The sequence below is a fragment of the Opisthorchis viverrini genome (assembly GCF_000715545.1).
Source record: "Opisthorchis viverrini unplaced genomic scaffold opera_v5_150, whole genome shotgun sequence".
Taxonomy (NCBI): domain Eukaryota; kingdom Metazoa; phylum Platyhelminthes; class Trematoda; order Opisthorchiida; family Opisthorchiidae; genus Opisthorchis; species Opisthorchis viverrini.
In genome coordinates this window covers 373386-392391 of record NW_008751806.1, presented here as the reverse complement: position 1 = coordinate 392391, position 19006 = coordinate 373386, and the positions used below count along the sequence as shown (strand labels likewise).

The window sequence follows — 19006 nt, the reverse complement described above, 5'->3', positions numbered from 1 at the left end:
TTTCAGCACCACTTGCCAATGACAGCTTCTGTGTACATACAAATGTAACGGTGGATACTACTGATGTGAGCATGCGAGTAGTATGTTTTCTCGTAAATCCGCTAGGCGTCTCTTGAAAAGTCAGGTTTATTACGGAATTTGTGGAGCCGCATTTGCTTGCATTTGAGCAACAGTCAATGAATATCCAGAAAAGTTTACGAAGACGCGTTTAAGGAGAAGATGGATATTCCGATTCTGTAAACAAGATGCATATGGGAGTTTTGCTTCCCTGTCCTGTAGTCTGTAACTGTTCACTTAGCATTTTCTAATAAAGAACTCCACAGCGAAGGCCTTCTTCCTTTCATTAGTAGAGGTCGATTTCTGCTCAGCATGACAGGACGGAGAATCCGTAGCTTCGGACTCGTTTAGCTGTCCGCTGAACTGCAAGTGAAGCCAAGCAGTGTTAAAAGACTGATAAACACTGTACAGCAAGCGTTGGAGTTCCCGCTAGGGAACCCTGAGTCGCGTGTAGGTTTAACGATCCGAATAACAAAAGTGTACGGCGTCAACAAGTGCCCCAATTTGTCACTGACCGACGCAGTGCAGTGCCAAGGTCCGAGCCGAGCGTGGGTTGCGGTCGTCGCATCTGAGGGCAATCTTGCGATTCCGATTGGCAGTGCGACCACAGAGAAATCATGACGCAACAGGCTCAGCAAACAGGGCAAGGACTTAAGTGGGTAGGTAGGTCACCTGTACAAGTTCACACACATGCACACATGAACGGAGTAAGCAAATGAATAGGGAAATTATCATGATATCTAGTTATATTCAATGGTCCGGTTGTTGGTCTGTTCGCCGAGCTCGGCAGGTGGATTGCAAACGCTCCATCACTAATCGAGGTGACATCGTCAGTGGGGGCTTGGTTCCTAAGCCCAGAGAACAGACTAACAACCAAGGGGTGCACCCAAGCTATCTGTATTCAGCAAAGTCGCCAGTTACGCTGCCCAGTAGGTGAAACAGATCCTGCAGTCGTATGGGTCTTCCACTATCAATGTACTCGTCACATGAACTGTGAGACCTGTCTAAGTTTGCTGGTCAGGTAATGGCAGCTGAACCGTACGCTCTTGTGAAGCGCACCAGTAATTCCCACAAGGTTGAATCTGGTATATTCCTCGTATTTTCAGGATGAGGTGACCTCACTTGCCGGGTGAACTTTAACACTTCCTCTTTCTTTATCTTCGTCCGTGGAAACGATACTTGGCAGACGGTAGAGGCACCGTCAAATGCCAGTGTAACGACGTGTACCACTGATGGATCGTGCGAGTAGTATTCGGCGAAGCAGCTTGAAACCCCGTCCTTGAATTTCACCGAAAGTTGATTTGGAAACCACCGAACCGTTTAACAGCTCTCGTCTATTAATGTTAACTATTCAAACTATGTTCAGAAGAGGAGGACGCTTGAGAGGGGTGGCTTTTTGAAGGCCGTGCAGATGAAGTCTTTGAAGTTCGTTGTCTAATTCATGTTTGTCGATAAGCCCCACCCTCGAAAGTGCTTCTTCTTCCACCAGTATTCCCTATCGAGTGGAATTTTAGTTTTCCTGTGACAAGAAAGCGGAATTTACGCACCGTAAAGACTCAGGATTATGCCGTACACGTGATCTCGTAATGAGTGGGATTTTAGTTTTCCTGTGACAAGAAAGCGGAATTTACGCACCGTTTTCCGCCTTCAATTTGTTGAACACTTAATCTCACATTGGTGGTAAACGTACCTTCTCGTAGATCGAGTACTAAATCGTCCTGGAAAAAGTTGAGTAAATTGGTGTGAAATACACTCATTCGTACACCAGTTTGGTTTACTTGTGGACCTAATCAAAATACTAGCTGAAAATCTTGTTTATGAGATTCTTCAGCTGAATGTGATACACAAAGGCCACCCCGTGTTTCAGCTGGCATCGTAGTACGCTTTCCAAACGTGATATGCTACTCATTAGGTTGCTGAAAACTCTTCGACAGCCCATGACCGATATTGTCCTTCCCATTCGGGCTTATCAGGTGACTGCAGTCTCAGAGTTTTCGTCAAGCTTATGTTCTACTTGAACCTAAACTGTACGAAATTCGCGCAATACGCTCATCTGCACATTCAGTTGAAGAATACCATAAACAAGAAAATCAGCGGGAATGCAGTTCCGTGAAAACCATATTGGTTCGCAGCTATGTGTATTTCACGACTTTTGCACAATTTAGGTTCAAGTAGAATACAAGGATGACGGAAAATCGAAGTTTACGCCTACCCGATGAGCCTCAGGAAGGTTGTGACCGGTCTTGGGCCGCTGAGTAGCCTGTGTAACCCACAGTTTTCAAACAAGTGTGCCGAATAACTTTCTTGTTAGCCCTTAGTCAAGGCGAAATTAAACAGACAGAATTCCTGAATTTTGTGTGTACAACACTCCTGGCCTAACAGTCGCGATGATTATTCTGGGCATTCATAATCAACCTTTGGGAAACACAGGACTCCAGTTCTGTTCTCTTCATCATCAACTCATCAGCAACCCTCCGAAGAATTGGATTCTGGACCTCGAGGCTCTACAAGGCCTGTGTGAAATAATCACTCAGCTGGAGCAAATTAGTGCAACTGAACCTATTTTAAAATCAAGCGACGTGATTTGAGTAACTCTTATGGTTGTCATGTAAATGAAAACACGGTAGAAAAGACGCGGGCACTGTCGTTTCAGTATACGTATTGTGAATTGGATGCGTGCGCATCAGACCGCGTTTAGATCGAACGACGCGATGAATCCATTTTGGGTGAGAAACGACGGATATCGGGGTAGTTCGGAACACAGTAGAATGAAAAACGATCTACGCATTCCGGCAGGTGGTTAACGGCAAAGACGTTGGCTGACCGACTGACAGTTTGACGAAAGCAAACATCATTTGAGTTGGATGCACGTGAATTCTGCACGTGCAGTCAACTCGATGATAACATCGAATTAATTGGTGTCTGGTTCTCGCGTACAACACTGAGAAGTGACTATTAGAATCACATAATCGAATCTCACACGTTCAAATTGTGAAGTCCATTTAGAATAGACAATTTCATGAGCGGTGGGCCACACCCTTGTGAAATAAAATGGTCTTCGCTACGAAAAGAAAGACTTTGTGGCTATCGAACAGTTATCGGAATCCGATGACCAGTTAAATCAATGGAAAGGAATTTCTATACCGCGCACGAGTTGCAAAATAAACCATCACGTGGAAATTAAACCTTATCGTGGTGTGACTGCTTGTGACCCATTGAGCTATACTGGGTGGCGTTCGTGCTACACTGACATAATATCTCATGCCATATTGGTCGATGGATAGAGGTATGATGAACAAAGTCCCCTGGTCTTCCACTTTGGGGTAGCAGCGTCTGTAGCAAGTTGTTCTTCAGAAAGCGGTAGCTCACTTGGATTTTCCGTCAAGCATCGTTGCTCGCAGTCAGCCCGCTGAGTTAAAGGCTATTGCCGAGGAGCCTAATCGTCACCCTGTCTAGGTCTGGGGGCCCTGGTAGTATCTCAGACCATGCACAGCAACAGAGTGTCGGTGTTAAACACTGACGTTACACTGTCATTACTAGTGCAACGCTCATACTACTGATGGGGGGCATGCGAGTAGTATGTTTTCTCGTAAATTCGCTTCGCGTCTCTTGAAAAGTGAGATCAATCACGGAATTCGTGGAGTCGCATTTGCTTGCAATTGAGTAACAGCCAATGAATATCCAGGGAAGTTAGGAAGACGCGTTCAAGGAAAAGATGGATATTCGGTTTTGTAAACAAGATGCATATGGGAGTTTTGCATCCCTGTCCAATAGTCTGCAACTGTTCAGCTGGTGTTTTCCGATAGCTCAGCAGTAAAGGCCCTCCTGCTTTTACTAGTAGTGATGCTGGTGGTGCAAAACACATTTCATAATTCACCCGAGTCACAAGACGATTCCCAACTCCTTGGCTGATCTTGTCTGCAGAACCTTCGAGTTGATGATGGTCCCACGTATTGGTGGCAACTTACGTGAACAAGGCACGAGTTTGATCTTCTACGCAATGGTTACCAAAGTGTAGCGTCCTGAGGTTTGCTTTATGTGTGGCTCACAAAAACCATGAAGTCAACGACCACAGCGCAAACGATACAACCTACGCATCCACAGTGGTAACACTCTGGTCGTTTGTTTTCAGTACTATATTCATTTTTCCCGATTTAGCTGGAATGGGAGGTGGGTCCACTATCCCCAATGTTTACTACGAAGAATAATACCGGAGCTTCTGAATATCCAAGCTCGGTGTGCAAAGTAACTCAATGAACCCGAATGAATGTCAGCATTCTGTTAGATTTGGGGACGAAATCAGGCGACTTGTAGTTGCGCCGCGAACAGAACTTCATCTCCTTCAAAGGATGGCTGAATACACACCAAACTATCTGACAGCTATATATAATCTGTGGTTGGAAACCCGGAATTCGGCATCATCGGCTGCAAGGAGCCGCGTGACCAGGGTTCATTGAGCTAACCTGAGGGAGTCTGCTGTAATCACGTTTGGTGGGAAATATCAACGTCAGTTTGTCCCTGTTGATTAAGCTGAAAGTTATTTTCGTGCATTCAAAAAATATCGCCCAATCACATATGTTTAGCATCACAGATTTTCGCACTGTTTTGAACGCAAAAGTGCATTTTCTACGTTGGTGACTGATCAGGCACTCGGGAATGGATTGCGTAGTTCTTACCTACTAAGGGGAAGGTCACTGGTTCGAGTCTCCCTAGAGCTTGATGGATACCACCGACGAAAAAACAGCTATTTTTCAGCACAAACCGACTTTCCTTGGGGATCCAAATTCAAATGATTTATTTCGTCAGGTTTGTTTTTTCTCATTGTTCTTATCAGGAAGGTCAGATTCCTGAAAGCAACCACTTAATACCCTAAATCTACTGAGGCTCTCAGTTCTGCTAGATGCTGACCAGACAGGCGACACCCCCCCAATATGCGCAGCACTTCACCCAGACGGTACGAGTCAGTGTTGATCAAGGTCAGACAAAGCCCCCGCAATATACAGCGCGCCACAGCCTCGTACCAAAGCCAGACCACGTTTGTCAGCATTGGACCAAGTTCAGAAAGTGTCCCTCCAATAAATAGCTTGAGATCATTGTAATTTCGCACCCGCACGCACTCACGCTCTTGCACTCGCTTGTACGGAATATAGCTGTTGTGTTCCTTTCAGTGAGTTTTTCGGCACTAGGCACTGGAGTGGGTCAACAGCTGGATACAACAGATTGGCGAATCAGAAGATATAACAGTTCGGATCAGCAAACTTTACTGTATTTGACGATGATGAAATTTCCGGTTAATTTGGCTTACTTTTAAGTTACCCAGGATTTTGCTTGAGTTGTTCTGTCTCGCGCCTCTTGAGGAGTACCAGCGTATTGTTCAATCCGGAAGTTCTCGTTAGAAATACTCCTTGGTTCCGTATTCGGCACGGACTTTCTAGTTAGATAAACCAGTTTGACTGAGACTCTGTGCTCATCGGAATACCAGGTTGGTCATCTTCGAATACATGTTGGTAATTTTATATCTCTCTCCACAAATCCGTTAAGAGTCTAATTTGAAAATATGGCGGCAATGAGGAATTGAGAAAACACCTCTCGTCTCGTCCTGTCTTGTCAGCAAACAACCAAAAGAACACTTGCAACAAATTTATCATTATGCAAGTGGAGTCAGTCTATCCTGAGAAGCCGTTGAGCACTGTGTAGAGATTTTCTCCTCGCTGGGAACTATCAATAGTGTGTACCTCACGAACCTATAGGAATTTGATTCCTCAAGATCATTCTGCCACGAATGACTTATCATCAATGTTATCCACTGAGTACTCTTAGACTAGAAACCGAAGGTTACAGCGATAGCACCTTGTGGGTTCACAGCTTCTCCGCCACCCGATGGAAGTGCGACAGATACGATAGTCAGGTTATCCAAGCCTAGGCAGGAACAGCCGAGATGCACAGGTCGGGTTCGAACCACGGACCTTGCGGCCAGTAAGTTCGCTCCTTAACCACTGGGCCGTGTCGAGCTCAAACCAGAGGATTGTCGGTTCGATTCTTCACATACATTACAGAACTGCGTGTTTTGATGATTCTCAAGGAGGAGCGAACAGTTATACATGCCACTCTACATTTCAGGGTAGATCGACTTCACTTACAAATAGTGTCCGCTACCAACGGGACCAATCGAACCCCCCCAATATGCGCAGCACTTCACCCAGACGGTACGAGTCAGTGTTGATCAAGGTCAGACAAAGCCCCCGCAATATACAGCGCGCCACAGCCTCGTACCAAAGCCAGACCACGTTTGTCAGCATTGGACCAAGTTCAGAAAGTGTCCCTCCAATAAATAGCTTGAGATCATTGTAATTTCGCACCCGCACGCACTCACGCTCTTGCACTCGCTTGTACGGAATATAGCTGTTGTGTTCCTTTCAGTGAGTTTTTCGACACTAGGCACTGGAGTGGGTCAACAGCTGGATACAACAGATTGGCGAATCAGAAGATATAACAGTTCGGATCAGCAAACTTTACTGTATTTGACGATGATGAAATTTCCGGTTAATTTGGCTTACTTTTAAGTTACCCAGGATTTTGCTTGAGTTGTTCTGTCTCGCGCCTCTTGAGGAGTACCAGCGTATTGTTCAATCCGGAAGTTCTCGTTAGAAATACTCCTTGGTTCCGTATTCGGCACGGACTTTCTAGTTAGATAAACCAGTTTGACTGAGACTCTGTGCTCATCGGAATACCAGGTTGGTCATCTTCGAATACATGTTGGTAATTTTATATCTCTCTCCACAAATCCGTTAAGAGTCTAATTTGAAAATATGGCGGCAATGAGGAATTGAGAAAACACCTCTCGTCTCGTCCTGTCTTGTCAGCAAACAACCAAAAGAACACTTGCAACAAATTTATCATTATGCAAGTGGAGTCAGTCTATCCTGAGAAGCCGTTGAGCACTGTGTAGAGATTTTCTCCTCGCTGGGAACTATCAATAGTGTGTACCTCACGAACCTATAGGAATTTGATTCCTCAAGATCATTCTGCCACGAATGACTTATCATCAATGTTATCCACTGAGTACTCTTAGACTAGAAACCGAAGGTTACAGCGATAGCACCTTGTGGGTTCACAGCTTCTCCGCCACCCGATGGAAGTGCGACAGATACGATAGTCAGGTTATCCAAGCCTAGGCAGGAACAGCCGAGATGCACAGGTCGGGTTCGAACCACGGACCTTGCGGCCAGTAAGTTCGCTCCTTAACCACTGGGCCGTGTCGAGCTCAAACCAGAGGATTGTCGGTTCGATTCTTCACATACATTACAGAACTGCGTGTTTTGATGATTCTCAAGGAGGAGCGAACAGTTATACATGCCACTCTACATTTCAGGGTAGATCGACTTCACTTACAAATAGTGTCCGCTACCAACGGGACCAATCGAAGCCTTCAACCAATCAGAGCACGAGAAATCGAAAAACGCGCCAAGTTCAAATGGTCCCAAGTTTGATGACGATCGCCATAAACCGCACGCAGTGTTACAAGGGAGCAGTGATGACTTTATTCATTGTTCATATACCTGGAGCACGTGTGAATTGGGAGCGTGGCAGCCCTGTTTGATGCACTCGTATTCACTCCAGGGGAATGCGACTCATTCAAGATGCTAACGCGCAGATTCAGACTCTAGAATTATTACTAAGGCAGCTTAAATGCACATGAAGACGAGACATTTTGGCAGGGAATCACAATGGTCGATATATCACCTTGACAAGATCGTTGTGTCACACGGATGTTTCGGACATTCATTCCTGGGCGTAGCGCGATTGAGAATTCGTGGGATATGAGAACATCCCATAGGTAGAACGGGGTACAGTTGTATAACTGCATGGCCGAGCTGATAGAGGGAGTGGAGTGAAATCAAACAATATAGCACGCGTAGTGTACTACTCATTAGGTTGCTGGAAATCCGTCGACAGCCGACGACCTGTTTCGCCCTTCTTGGGGCTCATCAGGTTGGCGCAGTCCCCGGAACCCCATGTTCTACTTCAAACCAAATTGCACCAAATTAGCCAATAGACACTCACTCATTTGTCAAACTAAGTTGTTTCTTCCCGAGACTCACCCGGAAACCAGCTGAATCTGTCGTTTCTGATGTTCCCAGGCAACTGAATGTGCTGCACCAGGTCGCCTCATGTTTCAGTCGCTACGATATTCGAGATATCGCGATACATGTATATCTTTGTAATGTACTGCTCCAAATTAGTTTGCAAATGAGTGTATATTCGCTAATTTCGTGCCATTTGGTTTCAAGTAGAACATAAGGTTGACGGAAACCCGGGGACTGCCCCTACCTGATGAGCCCCAAAAAGGGCGAAACCGATCGTGGGCTGTCGACGGATTTCCAACAACCTTATGAGTAGTAGCTTACAAAGATATACATGTACCGCGATATCTCGAATATCGTAGCGACTGAAACATGAGGCAACCTGGTGCAGCGCATTCAGTTGCCTGGAATCATCAAAAACGAGAGATTCAGCTGGTTTCCAGATGAGTCAAAAAACCAAATTAGTTTGTAAGTGAGTGCATATTCGCTAATATGCTAGGCGGTTTTTCATCCCAGGTGAGCTTCGGAAGACTCTGGACAAAACGGATGGAATGTCATCCAGAACTCTGTTGAGAGTTCGGCACTTTGGAGCGGCCCCAATCTTTGCTTTTTCACTTCTCACATCAGTCTGCTCAAGAATTTCGGGTACAAATTCAGTACCTGATAATGCGGACTGGTTCTCCTGACCGAAAACTCTGACAGATTTATGGGACTTATCTAAATGTACTTTTGATGTGCGAGTAGATTTACCGCAATTTACACCTTGAAAGCCATTCCATATTTCCGTTTCCACGCTCTCCTGCGATTCGCAGTTCCTATTCCGCCCACATATCAAGATGGTGCGATGATTTCCGCATGCGATATGCGAAACGCATGTAAACAGCCGTTTTCTCATCGAGTTCTATTGCTCCTATCCAGTGTAAGTTGTTAAATTTCCTCTTTTTTCACTCATTTCAGTCGTTTATTGATTTGTTGTTTGGAGCAGAGAGAAGGGCGCAATCAGCTGATCGTCAGCGTCGTCGCCAGTGCACAACCGGACATATTTACTTGCGAGTGATTGGATTATCCAGGATGTGTCGATCGATTGGCTGACCAGGAACCCAATTCTGAACATGTTTACCTGTTCACCGCCCCTCAGTCGACTTTCTTCCAGCAGTCTCTGGTCTCGTGTGCCAGACATCTGGAGGGTCCTTTCTCGCATTACCAATAAACGGAAATGGGAACGAAGTCGGGGTCATCACACCGACACATTGGTCTGGAACAAACCGAGTGATCGCACCCGGGCAGGAGACGGATTTCAAACAAGAGTGATCTGGATAAAAACGTATATTTTACAGTGTAGGGACTTGTCATCAGGTATTTCCGCAAAATTTAATCAAACAAGGTCCATTTTCCACCGAATAGGCTTCACAGCCAGTTCTCCATTTCGCATTGGGCTACTGTGTATTCCTTCCTATTCCGTCACTTTGTGATCTGACGGATAAGAGTAAACGTCGTCCCTCAACGAACACCACAACTCTCAATTTGTGTTCGTCGCACCTGATGAACTGCCGACTTGATTCTGTTGTTCGTGGATTCCCATCAACCAGGGAGCCTTGTAAAACTTCATGTTCATCGAACACGCATACTCTGGAATAACCACCAACCAGGATTTACACTAATATGGAGTTTTAAAGATTGACGCAAAGCTGATGTTAAGGGTGGACCCAGAGAACATCCGCCCCTCTTTAAGATATATTTCGCATAGTCGGCCTAGCGTACTACTCGACCGTTACTGGTGAAGTTGTGCCTTACCAGTGTTCAACATCTTAGACCGTATCGGTTTGTCTCCGCGTGCTTGTTGATTATCCCGCTGTACTCTGTAAAGCGCAATCTGCGAGCTGCCCTTCAGTTAGCCATTCTAAATCATCGGTTTGCACGTATTACGATTGCAGACCACCAAGTAGGGGTAGAGACGATTCAAAATACTTCGTCCGATATCTTGGAACTCAGACGACTGTCACACATTTATGCAATAAACTGGCTTACCAATCTGATCATGTTGGGTTGCTGTTAGCACGCAACATGGGATCATATCAGTATTCAGGAAACTGATTATAAATCTTTTCAGAAGAGCTTGGTAAACAATCGGTAGTTTTTATTTGGGCAACGTTTCGCTTTTGACACAAAAGCTTCATCAGGCCAACTACACGGAGTGAAGTTTTTTTTTGAAATTTTGAATGTCCTTAATTCAGATGGCGAATTTTTCAACATCATTCTGCTAAACAAGCCGGAATCAAAGGGAAAAGCTTGTTTTTCTATTCCAACTTGCCTTCAAACCATAACCCTTGGTCGTACGCCATAGTGCCAGCTTCAGTAGGCTAAGTGGAAAGCCATATACACATAATTTGAGTAGTGTTCAAAGTAGTATCAACGGAAGACTCAAATGAATCTCAGCTGAACCTCTGGAAGGCGACATTCTTGTTCAGCTGTATATGGTGCAAATAGACCAGGTCATATTTCAGCTGATGAATCAGGAAACTCTACAGTGATATCTTGAGTTGAACCACGAGATGTTCCTTGTGTAGCACATCAAGTCGATGAATACTGTAAACAGAAGATTTGGCTAGGATTCAGGCGAGTCTCCCGATAAACCCAAATAGGTGTATTTCTAGAATTGTGTCAAATTTAGGTTCACATAAAACATAAGGTTGACCGAGACTAGGGGGCTATGCCGGAAGACAGGCGGAGCAGAAAGTGCGCTGTCAAAGAATGTTTAGTAACCTCTGGACAGTAAAGGACTCACTTCTCCGGGATTCAAAAGTGGAACGGGAACCAAGATCATTGGATAGATTACGATGAATACAAGGGTCCTGTAAGCCACGACTCCTGCCCAAATCTTCCTTGTTGTATCTGTCATTTGTAACATTCTGAAACAAGGCAAAAATTTGATGAGTTTGTTCCTAAACACACACAGAGATTCAATGACGAATTATCTCAGGGGCTCTAAATTTCGTCTTTTTTACTGAAAATTATCGGTATTGCAGCATTTGCTCTATCCTACCTGCCTCAGAAAACACTGAAAATAACTAAAACAGGTTTCTGTAAAAATCTATTCTTCTTTTGCCGGTTACTGTACTGGTTTCAGTAGTGTGGTATGCAACTTCAGCTTCCAAAAGTTATCCGTTAACAGTGGGACAGACAGTCAACAGAAACCACACGTCTACCAAAATTTCGCGGCAGTACAAATGTTTCAACGAAGATTTCTTCCTGTAAGTGAAGTAAATCTGTGCTGAAAAGCCGAGAAAAACTGTGTACCTGTTGCATCCTTACTGGATTCGCCATTAGTGCGCATCTTTCGAGACTCAAGGTAGATTCGAACCCGCGAATCTTGATCAGTAGTTTTATTGCGAGCACTTTCTGCCATGAGCAAATGATCGGCAGTTTGAATAGGACGTCACATGAAGTTCCTCAAGACGTGCAATGCTGATGATTCCCAATGAGGATGAAGCGGCCGTACAAAGATTATCGACATATCAGCTTAAATTTGCTTCAATTGCAGGACGAAATACCTGGTAAAAATTTTCAAATTTTCTCACACAATTTTAGTTCGTATCGTTTGTTCCATGGATCTTCAAGAGTTGGTACAAATAAGATGTAGGAGAAATTTTTATTTTTGTAGTTACACCGCTCAACATCGAATTCCCGTGATCCCATTCTATTCCCATTCTATTCCATAAAAAAATCATTTTTTTCAATTTCGTGAGATAAAACCAGATCAGTAAAGTTTTATTGCATATACTGTGTCTGCTATTTACGTTTCGGCATATATATTTCACCAGTTTTAGAAAATTTTAGGCACTGCTATTCATCATGTCGAATATTAACTTTATGGCACGCATAAATCACTTAATGTGACCACGAAACAGTTGATCGTGTGAGTGATGTCAAAATCAACACCCCGTTCTTCGCTACATGGAGCACTTTGAACTCCGGCAGATGTGCGACCGTTAGTTTTGATTACTTGAGCATTTTGCCCAGATTTACGGTATTTAGAGCCTGTTGTGGCGCAAACATACTGAATTTAATCGGTGACCATTACTTATACCAGGAGAGAGACCAAGTAGCTTACGTTTGGGTGCACATGACGCGTGGTGCATACCCAGAAGCTACAGAGTTCTTGGAATCTTTGAAAACCAAACGTGTGTGCTGACAGCAAATGCTGCTAAGCACCAGTACCATGCATGCGTGATATTCTCAATGGTAATAGGCTTACGAGTTCGAGAAAACTCATTGGTTGGGATGTGAACTTACTGACCGGAACGTCTTCGCTCGAACCCACACTCGGCAGCTCAACCACTGTTGTCTAGGCTTGGGCAACCAGGCAGAATGTCATCCATCGAGCTTCCTTCGGGCGGCATGTCAGCTGGACACCGAATGGGTGTAAGACCTGGGCCATCATAACGATATCATTAAAGTCATTAGCTACTGATCCCGGTTTTTTGAACAGGTTACTACGCAGAAAGACTGTGGATTACCCATACCAGTTTGAACTGTATGATGTCCTAACATAGTAGTTGGTACTGTTCCCTTCTAAACTGCGTCTTTTTGTGTATACAATAGTAGAAGACTGTGTGACAAAACTGCGTGTCTGCGCTACTATCTACCGGTTCCACAGCGAGCTTGAAACACTGAAAAGCGTAGTGGGGTTGCATATCGTACCACAGTACACCGTCTCATACAGTCTGTTCCCGTTTAGAACTGTTCCACCAAGCGCCAAACGTAGTCATCTTTGACTATGTGTTGATTGATCGATAATTTCCCTTCGCAGGACGCGCATTTTTGCGACTATTGTTGAGTTTTTTAACATATCTGGCAAATAGTTGGACCTAGACCTGTTTAAGTAAGTCTTCTGTCGATACTGTAATGAACAATTCGACGACCGAATGTCCCAGATGTACAGTGTGAGTTTGTTAGAGCCAGGTTCATGCGGTCCATGGAATGATCTGTTTCAGAAAGTGCACGTGCGCTGAGCTCATCAAAATTGTGTTCAAGTCCAACAGAGGAAGGCTATACAGCTCACGTCACATAAAGTACTCGCATCGGCTGTCATGTTCAGTTGGATGCAGAGATTCACTGTCATGAAGGGTCGGGACGTCTCAGCTAGGTGCTTGGAGATGTTAGGCAGTTTAGGTGATCCGGTCAGCATCTGTCAACTCTTATGAGGAAGCGATACATTCACGTACATATGACTTTGTTTTGAACGGTCCTGCTTCTTTCCTGGTGCAATTATTCTGGTGAGTCCACGACAGAAGAGGTGAGCATTGGACTTATTCACGTACTATGACTTTGTTTTGAACGGTCCTACTTCTTTCCTGGTGCAATTATTCTAGTGAGTCCACGGCAGAAGAGGTGAGTATTGGACTTGAGTTGCCTTGTGGGTACCAGTCACGCTCGACTGTGAACACCATCGCTTCTTCAGAGGTGATAATGCGGACACCCACGTCCAGCAGGCGCTACTCGAATAGTGGTAATACGCTCGCCACACACATCGGATGTGCATAGTTCATATCTCGGCAAGACCAAAGGCATGCACTGCCGATGAGCTCCAATAAGAGCGAAACTTGAGTCCACTGCTTACGTTTGATGAAAACTCTGGGACCACATCTTTCCAATGCGTCCAAAGAAGGTTTGAGCCGTCAGTGGACTATCGGAAAGTTATAGGCGGTGCTGTGTAGACGAAGCCTCGCTGAACTGACTGAGCAAAAATTCCATGAACATTATCGATATTTAGTATCTTGAGCATTACAAAAATGTGTATCAATTTTTTTATCACTTGACGCGTTCCGCGTGACATCCGCAGTTCACTCATTAACCATAATGATGAGCAGAATTGAACACGGTTATTCATATGAGGGTGACATATTTTGCCGGTGTCTCAGAGCCGATATATTTTGGTCACCTCTAAGAATTGCTCTCGTATGCCTCTTCTTGTGGGTCGTCGCTCGAACTCAAATGTCATAACATGAACAATACATTGATCCAGCTGATTATACAAGTAGTGAGCGCTGGTGAGAGCTGGGAGTGTTTATATTGCTATGTCCAACGCCAACCCAAAATGCGACGTCTCCTGGCCAGGTGTTCATTCCGACTGCTGATTAGCAGGAATTCTCTTCAGAAAATTTTGATGCATTTGGCTCTAAAATTCACTCTAAATTCCCCACTAGATCTGGTTATTTAACCGAGGACAGTCAAACGAATCACTTGGTGCGTTGGATCAATATACACATTTAACATGACAGCACAAAAATGTGACTTGTTGACCAGAAAATTAAAGATTTAGATGAGCAGGTTCGAAGCGACGGATTAGACATAACGTTATCCTTTCTACTCTGGAGAGACCAACCTCAATAGATACCGGAATAGATTCCGGTTGTTCCCTTTCTAGTAAATTTTAGGACCTTGAAGAGACCACGTCCCAGTTGTTTTGGAAAGAATTTCAATCGAAATTCTCCCGCAGCCGGCAACACCCGGCTGTTATACAAACTCTCCGTGGGTATTGCAAGCAGACTAGTTGTTCTTTAATGATATATGAGTTCCCTGTTAGCGATGTTTGATCGTATGTCCGGTGTGGTGAAATTTAGCTGATGGTGAACGATGTACTCTTTACAACATTCTCTGTGGTATCTGCGTGTCTTGTCGCGCCTGACAGTGAAAGAACCTAAAGCTATTTACTAGAATAGTTCCGCAAAAGTGTCGCAAAGGGATAGGTTTGGTCTGTCTGTTTCTAGGTAGCTTCGTTGTACAACGAACATGGTTATGCCTGTGGTCTGATTGTACACTACCAGCTTGCCCCATTACAGCGCCGTGAAAACAACGTCACGTGAACTCCAGAGAATCCAAGCAGACTCTAAGCGACATATCTCAATGCCTCTGAATCGATCGAACGTGTTTTTTTTGTGGAAAAATCTACTGTCCTCTCTTTCATTCGAATGTCTGAGTAAGGCTTTTCATCACATCAATCATATCATTTGCCGTGTGTTTTTAATTTGTTTTTTGCTCTTCTATGCCATCTCAAATAGTCGGATGTTTGTGGCCACGTGTGATGGTGAACTGCATAATACGGACTTCAAACTGTCTTAAACCATCAAAAGATTGAAATTTTTCCACGTATCGATCTATAAACCGTTCTGTCAATATCATAATTATTATTGCGAGTAGGAATGAATTTCCTGCAATCAACACTACTATCGTGGTTTGTGCCCGTAGCCCACGTCGACTGGTGAGGGTTCTGCGATAGCTAGCACACTTTGTTCAGATTGATATGCCTCCGTCACGCGGAATTCAGTGAACAGCCTGTTCTGATCTGACAGATGTTCCCTACTCCACAAAGGTTCAGTGCGGGGTTGTGTAGCTTTTGACGGGCAAAACAATTTCTGCAATTTTTTATGTCTGTGATTTTAGAATGTAGGTTCATTGCAACCACCGTTTAAGTGTCCGAATGATATTTGTTTGGAGAGCGCAGACAACTGCCTCGAAGAAGCAGTTCCGCATAGACTCCTGTCATAAAAAATGTAATATCTTTTTTTCTTAAAGGAAACTACTCACAAGGTTGCTGAAAACTCTTTGACAGCCCACGACCGGTTTTGCCCTTCTCGGGGCTCATCAGTTAGGCGCAGTCTCCGAGTTTCCGTCAACCTTATGATCTACTTGAACCCAAATAGGACTGTTTCCGAGAAATACACTCATTTGAAAATCATAAAAATGAGAGATCCAGTTGAGTCTCTCGTGAGAACCACACTGATTTGCAAATGGGTGTATTTTTCAAATATAATATCTTGTTTAATTTTAGAGACGAATCCCGAGTTCCACTCCAACGAATGCTTGTTCAAATGTATCCGAAATAACAGCCATTACGATGTAAACCAGCGATGTTTTTAATTGGTCAGTCATCTTTTACTGGCGTTTTGTTGATGAAACTTTGGTCTGTCTGCAGCACCAATGTGCGATCTGAGCCGCACATAATCTTATTGCGTAAATAGCTTACAGAAAATCTCACATCTCCCCTGTCCTCTATGCCTCCTTGTTGACTGTCTTCTCATGGTTAGAATGGTTCCCAATAAGTTGAAGGATCTCCACTCGTTTTGGAGGACAAAATGTATCATTTTGAAAGGAGTATTCATCTGCGTATGTGAATAATCACAATAAAATTGACTGAGATGTCACCGGATGATCAAGCTTCCTGCTAATCTGTTTATCGCCTTAACAAGTGCAATTAAACCAATCAACATGAAGCCCACTGTCCAGTCCACGTTCTGCTGGCGTGCCCATGAGACAGTCACTATCAGAGCTATTTAGCACAATTAATCGAACAGCTAGGCTTGGGGCTTGCTTATCCTGGTTCGCTATGTGTGAAACAGCTGTCACAGCCAACTTTTGTCTCGTTCACCAAGTTCTCAGAAAATGTGGTCACTTTTGAAAGGAAACGGGGCCAAATGCTCCCAGTTCCTTTTCGGAGGTCTTGTCCCGGAACAGAACGGTTCTTCACTGGGAAGAAACGGATGGATATTCATCTGCCTTAATATTTTACTGCCCTTGCATACGGTAGTTTCATAACGTACGGAATAAGAGGACTTTGACGGCTTTATACTGGTTGCTTGTTTGCATACCCTGAATCAAAACTCTCAACTGGAAAGTCACTAGAATTTACTACCAGTTTTATATAAAGGCATGGCGCTGAAGGTCAGGTTTGTACTAACCAATACCACTAACGAAGTGTCCCGTGCTCAAAACTCCTCGGGAATTCGTGGGTTGCACATAAAGCACGGAACAGTCCTAAAATACCTCTCGACTTTTGTGGGTCAGCCAGCTCTACCTGAAATATGAAATATCACCCTCAGCCGTAATACAAAACAGCGCAGTAAACTGTTTACAATGTTCGTTTAGCTGACATTTACAGAGGTTTTGATAATTAATGGGCAGTGGTTTTTGAAGTAAACAGGATGTTATGGCAATCGGACGAACCTCATTGACTCACTTGATGAATTCTTCAAAGGATGCCCATTGCTGTTAAATCACCACTATATAAAACGTGAAACACTACCGGCTTGTGAGACTCGATAGATAAAGTTAAGTTTATGTCAATCAGGCCACAAGCCTTGGTAAGTCGAGGATTTTTTACTGAGGAACTGAAAGTAAACACTGGTCGAACAGCCCTCAAAATGAAGACCGCATTCCAGAGAAGAGAAGCACTGAGGTTTCGCGCGCAAGTCCAGTTTGGAACTCCTGGACAGTTTATGTCGGACTAAAAGCTAACCCCGAAGACTGTCATATAATCAGAAATAACAAACAAGTTTATCTTCAGAAGATGCCACCAAAATCTGATACACAAACTCAAAACAACCATCTTGTACAAGAAAGATACAGATTAAGGCTGTGTTTTCTAACGGGTCGAGATGGCCCAAGTGGTTGGAGCGCGAATTTGCTGACCGAAATGTCCGTGGTTCGAATCCGACCTCTGCCTCTCGACTGTCCAGGCTTGGGCAACGTGTGAGTATCCCAGCCCTCGCGTCTCCTTCGGGTGGCATGGCAGTTAGGCACCGAAAGGGTGCTACAGCAGCGTCATGTTATATATATGCGTATGTATGTTTTCTAACAGTTCAATCTGCGCATCTGAGTGAACGAAACTTCAAATGTAGCCACTCCCCGAAATTTCTATCTTTCTTTCCATGTTGGCTAGCACCTTCGACGTAGCTGAGTGCGGTTTGAAATCACGCCTAATGTTTTGAAAACTAAAACCCGTGCTTGTCACACAGCGACCCCGTTTCACTTATATGAGTACTTTGCGGTCAAACAGCCCAGTGTTTATTCATACTATATTGATACACGTTGTTGTTATTCTATACCTCTATATCCTGATATTTTCAAAAGAAATCCTCCAGAAAAAACGTCTTAAATAAACCTACAATAAAACCAATGTGTGCCGAGAAGAAGTTGACTCTTCATGATAGTGACTAAACAACCCCTAAGAGAATTTCGGCTTTCCACATTCACATCTTACTAGTTTGAACAGTCTTCCTGATGTCCTCGAGAAAGTTATCCTTGTAGAACCACACCAAAGAAGGAAAGGTTATATTTTCGAGGTTAATTTACGATTAACAACGTTTTTAAAAAGCCATAATGATGATCAAAGATGACACACAGCAATGTAAAATGTTCGACGTACCTGTCTGAAAAGCTATCACTATCCGGGTCCAAGACAATGCGTTCTTACTGAACTTGGTGATGTGATTAAGGTGATTACCATTTTATACTAAAATGATCAACGTGTACGTTGATTGCGGTGCACGGTAGACCATGACAAAATGTGTGTAATTCGTCGCATACAATTGGTCTCCTTTGGTGAAGCAACTTCTGAGCAGAACCACATTGGCTTCAAAACACGGCAAAAACGTTGTGATGAACGCCACGCGAACTCGGCCAATAGCGACGTTATTTGGTTTTATTTTCCGGCTATAAATGAGGTTGCCAAAGTGTGCAAAAAGCATAGGACACAGTTTACATGCAAAGAAGATTGTGAGGCAAAACTGGAAAGATATTCGTAAGACTAAACCTCAGTATTTACATGCCGTAGGTGGGCGCGAGTCCCTGCACAGCCTTTTCTACCAACAGACGAGGCTGATTTCAGGTTGCAGTGGTCATCGGTGTATGCCCAGATGGACCCCGCTGGGGCATGCCGTAGGTGCGAGTCCCTGCATAGCCTTTTCTACCAACAGACGAAGCTGATTTCAGGTTGCAGTGGTCATCGGTGTATGCCCAGATGGATGGACCTGGGGCAAGGAGAATTTGAAGGAAAGCTTTATGTATCCTAATATATATATATATAT

The 19006-nt window shown here is 44.1% G+C and overlaps 1 protein-coding gene across 1 annotated transcript in view; it reads right to left on the bottom strand.

The window, feature by feature from the left end:
• Positions 1 to 9265: 9265 nt before the first annotated feature.
• The window catches only part of T265_06875 (hypothetical protein), a gene marked incomplete at both ends in the record, with an annotated part of 12367 nt that continues 2626 nt past the window's right edge, over positions 9266 to 19006 (bottom strand). Inside the window, 3 exons of the mRNA XM_009172263.1 lie at positions 9266 to 9453; positions 10927 to 11050; positions 17568 to 17730. Of these exons, the coding sequence (XP_009170527.1) occupies positions 9266 to 9453; positions 10927 to 11050; positions 17568 to 17730 (475 nt within the window). The remainder of the gene's footprint in view (positions 9454 to 10926; positions 11051 to 17567; positions 17731 to 19006) is intronic.